The sequence below is a fragment of the Prunus persica genome, chromosome G8, assembly GCF_000346465.2.
Source record: "Prunus persica cultivar Lovell chromosome G8, Prunus_persica_NCBIv2, whole genome shotgun sequence".
Taxonomy (NCBI): domain Eukaryota; kingdom Viridiplantae; phylum Streptophyta; class Magnoliopsida; order Rosales; family Rosaceae; genus Prunus; species Prunus persica.
The window spans coordinates 2,012,100-2,020,929 of record NC_034016.1 but is presented as its reverse complement, the minus strand read 5'-3'; the positions used below and the strand labels follow the sequence as shown (position 1 = coordinate 2,020,929).

Below are 8,830 nucleotides of genomic sequence, written 5' to 3'. Positions count from 1 at the left end.
AGCCTAATAACGTAAGTATGAAGAGAAGATCAGAATGGGCCTCCAAAATTGATAACCTAATTGGGTTCACAACAAATATTACAAAACCCAACCCAAACATGAAATGGAACAAAAACCGAGATGTCACCAAAACCAGCTCCGGTCCAATCTCAATCCGCCTGGTCCGATACAAAACCAAGGAGTCGAACCGACTCCCGATCTCAAGAAAAACTCTGTTTTTGTCACTCAACATTGTCTTGCCACATGGTTGGAACATCCTATATGAGTTTTTATCCTAGTTGTCATAGTAGAGACATTTCAAGTCATAATGAATGTACTTGAATTAAAACTTAAAATTCATGTGATTGACCGTAATAGAGAAACATAACTTTTTATTCAACAACCGTTGTTTATGAGATTTTAACTTATGAACTCGTCCAATTAAATAGAGGCTAATACCATTAAACCAAACGGTAATCGGCAAAAGTACCGTTAGTTAAAGAAGCTATAAGAATTATATTGGTTTAACATGTTGGAGAGATTACGTTGTCCATGAAATTGAAAATGAGTAATGGGCCTCATTTCAATTCAAATTGTCCTTGTTTAGTGACCTTTCATTGCTGAAGCATGCGCTCTTAAAGGTTAATGAAAATGGAAGGTCTTCAAGTTCAATGATGAGTTGTTTCTGTTGTCTAATTACAACCCGTTGGGAACTCAAACAAAACAAAAGTGTACCTAACCTACCTTTTAATTTTGATGAACCGCCCTGAGAATTTTCAGTGACAGGATTGTGTTTGCTTTTCCTACCACAATCAATTGTTGTTTGTATTCAACATATTTCAATGTCTCTTTCTTCAAAACCCCCAAAAAAATTAGCCCCGGTGCTGTGCAGTACCCTCAAGTTGAGGGAGTTGATTGCCATATTATACTGTTCATGTAATCTCTAGAGATTTCGCGAAGCTTTAGAATAAGATTTGGATCAAAATTTTGCTATTATGAGAGAAATTATTGTATGTGACAGTAACATAAAGAATTGGTCCCCGAGACTTGATTGTCCACGTTCTTCAAGCAACTACTTTCGGTCCCCAAGACAGCAAATTTAAAAGGTACGTACGTACTGAAAGGAACAAAACACTAGACCTCAGCAAAATCTGATCATATACAGTAACAAGATCACCGCATTTATATAGAATCGGTTTCCGTTTTCTTCACTCACACCAACTAGTGCATGGCTCTGTCGTCGTCCTTGGCAGTCAATGTGCCCTGTCCTTTGGGGCACCGCCCAATCCTTTGCAACCATCAAATTCTAAAGCCACGATTGGCCACAGACACTCACAGAAGTCACAGTGGTGTGCAACTTCCATTATATGATGTTGTTGACATTCGTTTGTAGATATATAAACAGGACAAAATCTAATGCAGCTGCTGCTTAAATTATTGGCAGCTGAATTAAAATGACAGATATATGGCTCCAAGTCAAGACAGAGAAGGGGTCGAAATTAACCCCAAAAGGTCTCATGCCATGCCTAAAACGTGTAGTTAAGAATTGAGTGACTAGCTGGCTTGAACTTTTGATTATAGATAGTTATATGTCATCGGAATGAGAAGATATACAAATACCTGTATTTATAAAAAGAGATGTAATAAAACGAAGACAGGTAAACATAAATCAAGAGAGAGAATGAGGGAAAGAACAAGGGGATCTAATTAAGAAAGGAAATCAAGGGAGGAAAGGTATGTCATCAATATCGGATTCTCTAGAGGCCGTGAGAGAGACAAACACATAGGTGTAGCCCTACTGTACACCTGCAAACAAACAAAGAAGTGTACGGAATAAGAGTCGAACTTAAAACCACTTGCAAAGAATGCTCTGATACTATATTAGACAACCATTATATTAGTCTCAAAAATTTACGATGTGTCGAAGAATTGACTAACGATGTATATCAAATATACATTCCTAACACTTTTCAAGTAGAATATAATAATAAACAAAAAATTCTATTACATATTACATATTACATAGGATACGATGCGAGCTTTTATACCTCTAGGGCGCGAGTATTTACCTTACATCTAAGGATGTAGTTCGAATCTCCCCTCCCACATTGGCCATTCATCAGAAAAATAAAAAAGTATGGAATAGACGATCACACTATGTTGCTTCACATCATCACAAGCAATATACGGACGCATTAATTAGAAACCCTGTAGACTGATTTGGCACTGTCACTCACACTGGATAGGATTGCCTTTTTAAATCTTCAAAACCATTCTTTCCAAATGCATCCCTTTCCACTTATCTTCTTTGCTGCCTACTCCGTTTGCATATTTTCTAGCTCACAAGTAATTGATCTTCTTCTTTCTCACTCTCCACTTCACTCAATTTACTTTAGTTTGACACATTTTATCATATATATATAGAGTTGGAATTTAATCAGAGGGAAGCAGTATAATTGATGATTAGATTTTTTATTATCAGAAGCTAGAATAACGTATCTTTTTTCTTTTTAAGATTGTCTTTTTTTGGTTTTCTAATGCACTTGACTCATGGCACAGAGTTGAATTTTTCAAGCAGTCGAAAGAACGTATGGAGGCGGGTCGAGATTGTGAGTTGGACCGTGGTTCTGGTTTTGATCAGAGCTCGTTTGAAGCTGCAACAACTGCACTGAGGACCGGAAACAAAGAGTTGTGTGTAAGCCAAGAAATATTTGGCTGCTGCAACACAACTTGTATAACACAGCATGGAGAAAAGAAAAATGAAGCTGGAATATTGCGCAAACTAAGGAGAAGTTTTGAGAAGAAAATGGAATCACCAAGTGGAAAAATGATTCAGAAAACACAGTCGTTTGGCTCCCAACTATTGATCAACATGGATGAATTTATTCCTAGTTTTACTGGAAGCTTTGACAAGAAAGGTTCCATATTAAGTAGGGCCTCTAGCAATGGGTTGGGCTATTCTTTCTCACTTGCTGCAGGTGACATCTCAGATATTGCCTTGAGAGTGCAGAGTCCAAAACACAGTATGATACTACTGCCAATTTTAAGTTATAATTAACCTACTTTTTTTAGCATAAAAGATGTATAAGAATTTTTTGTTGTTGTTGAGATATTACTTGTTTTTCAAAATTTTCATCAGGCAGTGAACTGGATGATATTGCACCCTGTGCGCAATTTGATAGGCCCAGTGAAGGAAAAAAGAAATATAAAATAAGAATTCTCAGTTTTCTTTATTTATTATTTATCAAACAATATTTGTGAAGTTGTGATTTAAACTCGGGACCTCAGATGCTGGGGTAAATGTTTAACTATTGAAACCAACTAGATCTTTGTATAGTAATCTCCTTCCATTATTATAAGGTGTCCTAAGTTCGAATTGCCCTTAGATTCTTCAACATAGAGCTACAAACTCTTGCATGTGTGAAAGTCTCAGGTAAGGTAGTTTGAGTGTGAGGATGTGGAGATAAAAGATATTGCTAGTACAATCTAGATCCTAATAATGACAAATTAAATTAATGTTTGCCTCACTTCAGAAAAAATAGATAAGTTAACTTCAACTCATGATCTTTATGGTAGAAGACAATACTTCAACAGCTAAGTCTACTTCAACTGAAGAAGGAGGTCCAGATGCAGACAAAGGGAGAAAATTACATGTGGACTCTACCTTACCAATTTATCTTAAGGTGACACATGAACCCAACAGATGCATATTAAGACAAATGGTAATTTGGTTTATTTAATTGTTTCAACATATGAATTGTGTCGCAGTTCGAAGATGTAAAGTATAAGGTAGCTGCAAAGAGTGTGAAAAGCTCAAATGCAGAGTACATTCTGCATGGAATCTCTGGTTCAGTGCTTCCAGGAGAGGTTCTTGCTCTAATGGGACCTTCAGGAGGCGGCAAAACAACTTTGCTCAATCTCCTCAGTGGAAGAGTCAAACTCAACAGCGGCACCATCACTTACAATGACCAACCATACGCCAAGTCCCTCAAACGGAGGTATATATGACACATAACATGACAGTTGCCTACTCGTTACTATACAAATAAAAACAGAGGTTCAAATCTCGGGTCATATATAAACAAATGAAATGTTGTCGCGTCGGTTGGGATTTAAAAGTTGAGAATTTGATTTTGCAAATTTGCTGATATCGATTTTGATGAAGCAGGATTGGATATGTAATGCAAGATGATCTTTTGTTCCCCCATCTTACAGTCAAAGAGACTCTAACTTATGCTGCCTTACTCCGTCTTCCCATTACCTTAACCAGAAACCAGAAAGAAGAAAGGGCCATGGATGTAATTAATGAGCTAGGCTTGGAAAGGTATCTGTATTGAAATTCTATGTAACATTAAGCATCCATCTGTTACTATTGGAAGGATCTTCTTAACTAATTTCCGGAATGAGATTGGCTCCTTGAACCATATGTGGTTTACTTTTCAGGTGCCAAGACACACTAATTGGTGGCACATTTGTTAGAGGAGTTTCTGGTGGTGAAAGAAAAAGAGTGTGCATTGGCAATGAAATCCTGCTCAACCCATCACTTCTGTTTTTAGATGAACCAACATCTGGTCTTGATTCGACAGCGGCACTTCGAACACTTCAGATGCTTCACATTATTGCAAAGGTACTGGAATTTGAATTGTTTGGATGAACAAAATGAATTGTTCATATGAAAATCATTTAAAAAAATCAAAATATTGGGTTGTGCTTCTGTATATTTTAGGCTGGAAAAACAGTGGTGACTACAATACATCAACCGTCTAGCAGGATCTTTAACAAGTTTGATAAGCTTATTCTCTTGGGTAGAGGAAGCTCCTTATACTTCGGAAAAGCCTCTGAAGCAATGATGTACTTCTCCTCAATTGGCTGTGCACCCCTTATAGCTATGAACCCGGCAGAGTTTCTCATTGATCTGGCAAACGGTAACACAAATGAAAAATCACTTCCAACAGAATTGGAGGATAGAGGGCCTTCCGCAGTTGACATCCACGAGGTTGATTCGAAAACTGAATTTTGAATCCCACTTATAAATTTATAATTGCTAGCATGGAGCACAATCTTATTTTACATTTTTATGCAGTTTCTAGTTGAAGCCAATCAAATCAGACTTGGAAAAATGGAGAAGGCAAAGCTCCTAAGCTCTGTGCTGACAGAGGGTGAGAGTAAGATGCAGAGGATGTCATATTCAAGGGAATCAAAAGCAACTTGGTGCGAACAGTTTTTGATTCTTTGCAGGAGGGGCCTTAAGGAGAGACGCCACGAATACTTAAGCTGTCTGCGTGTAGTTCAAGTTATCTCCACTGCTATAATCATAGGACTTCTATGGTGGCAATCTGATGCTTCATCCCCAAGGCGAGTTCAAGATCAGGCAGGGCTGTTGTTCTTCATTTCAGTATTTTGGGCTTTCTTTCCTATGTTTACTGCAGTTTTCACATTTCCACAAGAAAGAGCAATAGTAGCTAAAGAGAGATCAGTGGAGATGTACAAACTCAGTGCCTACTTTTTAGCTAGAAACATCAGTGATCTTCCTCTTGATCTCCTGCTCCCAATAGTGTTCCTCGTGATAGTGTACTTGATGGCAGGCTTGAAGCTCAGATTTTCTTCATTTTTTCAAACAATGCTTACAATTTTCCTCAGCATTGTGGCCTCTCAGGTAAAAATTATAAAAAAAACTATCATATCAATAACTGTTCTTTTCCTTGAAACAAAGGCAAAAGTACTCTGTGTGTGTGTGTGTGTGTCTGGATTAAGAGATTATAAACTTCAAAATTGCAGGGTCTAGGATTGAGCATAGGTGCAGCATTTATCGACGTGAAAAAGGCAACAACGCTAGCTTCCATCATTGTTATGACATTCATGTTATCTGGTGGATTCTTTATCCAGGTAAGATATATAACCTAGCCAACAAGCACATTCTGGATTTGTTAAACAGAATGTGACAAGTACATTATAAATTGTGTGTGGGTGCAGAAAGTTCCATCAATGGTTTCGTGGATACGCTATATCTCCTTCAACTACCACACATACAGGCTACTCCTGAAAATTCAGTTTGGTTGCTCATCAGGTAATTCAGGTACTTCTGGATATGAAGCTTGTCAGTCTCCCTTCATCAATGAATTAAGACTTGATTCAGGTGTGATGGAAGTGGGAGCTATGATGGTGATGATCATTGGGTACCGATTACTGGCCTATTTATTACTCAGGACAATGAAGTTCAAGACAATGATGTAGTAGGATGTCCAATTCTGAGACTACTTGATAATGAAAATCCCAGAATGTTTCTATCCATGGAAAATCGTACTTCTGTTCGCCATGTATTTCGATTTATTAAACAATAGTTCAGTTTCTATGTGAGATTCTTGGACTGTTCAACAAAATTTATATATGTCAAATTGAATAATCTAATATTTACTATAACTTTAGATTCCCACACTCTGTGCAAAGATATTTCGCATATTGAATTTGTCAAGCGAGTTGCGTAACATTTACTAGAGACTTTCTTAATTAGTACATTAGATGCTTGATCTTCAGTCTTCATCATATTTAAAAAGAGAGTAAACATGTTCATCATATGTACCGAATCTATAATCTACCATTTATGTGCTTAGGACACTCTTCCTTGTGCACTGTCGTCCAGAAACGTAAACATTTTGTGGCCACTTCCATATCTTCTATATGTTTACATTTTGCAAGAATTTCATTGATGCAAGCATTTTTACTATAGACTTCTTGAAGTTTCTTTGAAAAATAAGATTTCTATAGAAATTTGTAAGTCCATCAGCTGAAGAGGGTGAAAAATTATGGGACAGAGAGGGACTATCTTTTGCCTTCGATGAACACCATCCATTCATCCCCATATTAACACCAAATAGATTCTCAAATGCTTCAAACATCATAAAGCACAACCAATTCACCTTCACAATCAGTATCAGCAACAAGCGCTAGAGGGAAAAGCTCACAATCAACAAAATTATTACAAGAAGAAACCAGGCATGAATACTGATGAATAACATCACAAGTCTCAAAAACCCAGCAAATTTTTTTTATTTATTCCAATTCACACCTGCACAGCATAAAACAGAGAATTTATTAACGAAACTTGCATTATGCTTCAAGCACAAACCCATGTAGACAGACGCACCTGAACAGAGCAAAACCATTCATGAAGAATACATATATTACTATTAAAAATTAAATTCTATAAAGACAGTTGCAAATAAATCAAAATATAAAACCAACAATAATTGCTTTTGAACCCAACTCACTCATAAGAGTTGGAAAAATATCTCATTCTTCTTCCGACAAACAAAAGAATTAACAAAACACAAAAACCCACCCCCATCATCATCATAACCCTTCTGCATATATCTTCCACCAAAACAGCGAACTCACACACTCCCCTAAAATCCCTAATCCTCCAAAACCCATTTCACAAAAATAAGAAAACTCCGTCCAAGCTCCCCCACCCCATCAGTCAAAGTTTCAAACCACACCCTAATAGCCAGTAATTAAAACAGACTGAAAATATATCATGTCATGATAGTGTATGCCAACCCTACTAAATCTAGAATTTTGAAGAGAAAACATACAGCATATCCAACTAATAGTATTAGTCATTAGATTACCAGATAGCCCTTTCACTGCTTGCTCAGGATCCAACACTTCTGGGTATGAAATAGCTGATAGCTGAGGAGAAGAGCCAAGTAGGAGGAGGAGGAGGAAGGTAGACAATCGAAAAAGCAGAGGAGGAGGAGGAAGGCAGACAATCGAAAAAGCAGAGGCGGAGGCAGGGGCGTAGAAGAACGAAGGAGAAAGGAAGCGGAGGCCGTAGACGATCGAACGAGAAAAGAGGCGGAGGCGAAGTCATTCTAAACCCGTAGTTCCCCTCAGGTTTTCTGAAAATGTGATATGGGTGCAATCAATTTACAATAAAAATGTATTTATAGGTCGTAGTTTTAAAAATTTTGGGAAGGGGTGGTATTTTGACAAAAAATTATAAAATGGGTGGTATTTTGAGCTATTTCCCTATATAAAACTACATTGTTTTTAAAAAGTAATTTCTTCTGTTCACTGTAATTTATTTATTTATTTTTTCTGTCGGGCTGATCTCACTCATACCCTGCACATCAGACAATTACATATGGATAGATATAGCAAAATAAAGAAAACGAAAAAAAATGAAAAGAACCGTAGAAAATTCTTGAAAAAGACTTTGCCACCACAAGCTTATTTGATTTCTCAAATATCAGAACTGAAGAGCATGCGTTTAGGCAACCATCAAGCTTCGGTGACACTGAAACACTTAACCACCTATTTCATCATCAGGTGGGCCCAACCCATGGCACAGACAAATGGTCCCACAGAAAACCTCGTCTGGCTTACGTGGATTTTGAGCCATGATCAACATCAATTACTCAAATGGTAGCCTATGAGTCATGCATGCAACATTACGCACGTGCTGTTTTCGACACATTGAACATGACAATACAAGGGCTTTGGAGAGAGTCTTGCAAGTTGGCAGAATCGAATAAGATGCTTGAAGAAGAAGAAGAAGCACTTGGGTTCTGTGATGATTTTGTTTTGTGATTTTGTGAAATCTGGAAAAATAAAAACTAAGGAGAAGTAGAGACGTGGAAGCTATTTGATCCTCTACTTAGCATCTTTCGTGAAAGCGACGCCAAACCCCCACGTGATTTAAATGTTTGAAACTCATAATCAAAGAGGTTTTCGATCCCATGGAGTTGGATGATATATATTGCAACTCTCGTGATCATGAGGTTGATGGTTGCCCACCACAAACACCATTTTTAACTTCAATCCTACGTGCAATAATGACATCCAACTTCAT

At 37.4% G+C, this 8,830-nt stretch overlaps 1 protein-coding gene and 1 long non-coding RNA gene across 5 annotated transcripts; one reads left to right on the top strand and one right to left on the bottom strand.

Moving 5' to 3' along the window:
* On the top strand, nucleotides 2,134-6,331 carry LOC18766661 (ABC transporter G family member 22). Of its 4 annotated transcripts, XM_020569608.1 has the most exons (11): nucleotides 2,282-2,325; nucleotides 2,539-3,002; nucleotides 3,556-3,662; nucleotides 3,748-3,977; nucleotides 4,148-4,303; nucleotides 4,423-4,606; nucleotides 4,706-4,975; nucleotides 5,063-5,635; nucleotides 5,758-5,865; nucleotides 5,953-6,046; nucleotides 6,116-6,331. In XM_020569608.1, exons 2-11 carry the CDS (start codon nucleotides 2,570-2,572, stop codon nucleotides 6,211-6,213), a joined length of 2,253 nt encoding a protein of 750 aa, XP_020425197.1. In that variant the 5' UTR covers nucleotides 2,282-2,325; nucleotides 2,539-2,569; the 3' UTR covers nucleotides 6,214-6,331. The 4 variants fall into 4 exon arrangements, with proteins under 4 accessions (XP_020425194.1, XP_020425197.1, XP_020425196.1 ...); XM_020569605.1 differs by having other exon boundaries at nucleotides 2,134-2,325; nucleotides 5,953-6,331; XM_020569607.1 differs by having other exon boundaries at nucleotides 3,559-3,662; nucleotides 5,953-6,331.
* LOC109950544 lies at nucleotides 6,718-8,268 on the bottom strand. Its single transcript, XR_002272776.1, has 2 exons — nucleotides 7,608-8,268; nucleotides 6,718-7,045 (listed from the first exon to the last, which is right to left on the bottom strand). It is a non-coding gene; the product is annotated as an uncharacterized LOC109950544 (long non-coding RNA).

Excerpts from the sequence above, each read along its gene's own strand:
- LOC18766661 (XM_020569605.1), top strand. The coding sequence starts at position 2,570 with ATGGAGGCGGGTCGAGATTGTGAGTTGGACCGTGGTTCTGGTTTTGAT. Across the intron at positions 3,978-4,147 it reads GCCAAGTCCCTCAAACGGAG|GATTGGATATGTAATGCAAG; the intron begins GTATATATGACA and ends TTGATGAAGCAG. Across the intron at positions 5,636-5,757 it reads TCAGCATTGTGGCCTCTCAG|GGTCTAGGATTGAGCATAGG; the intron begins GTAAAAATTATA and ends TCAAAATTGCAG.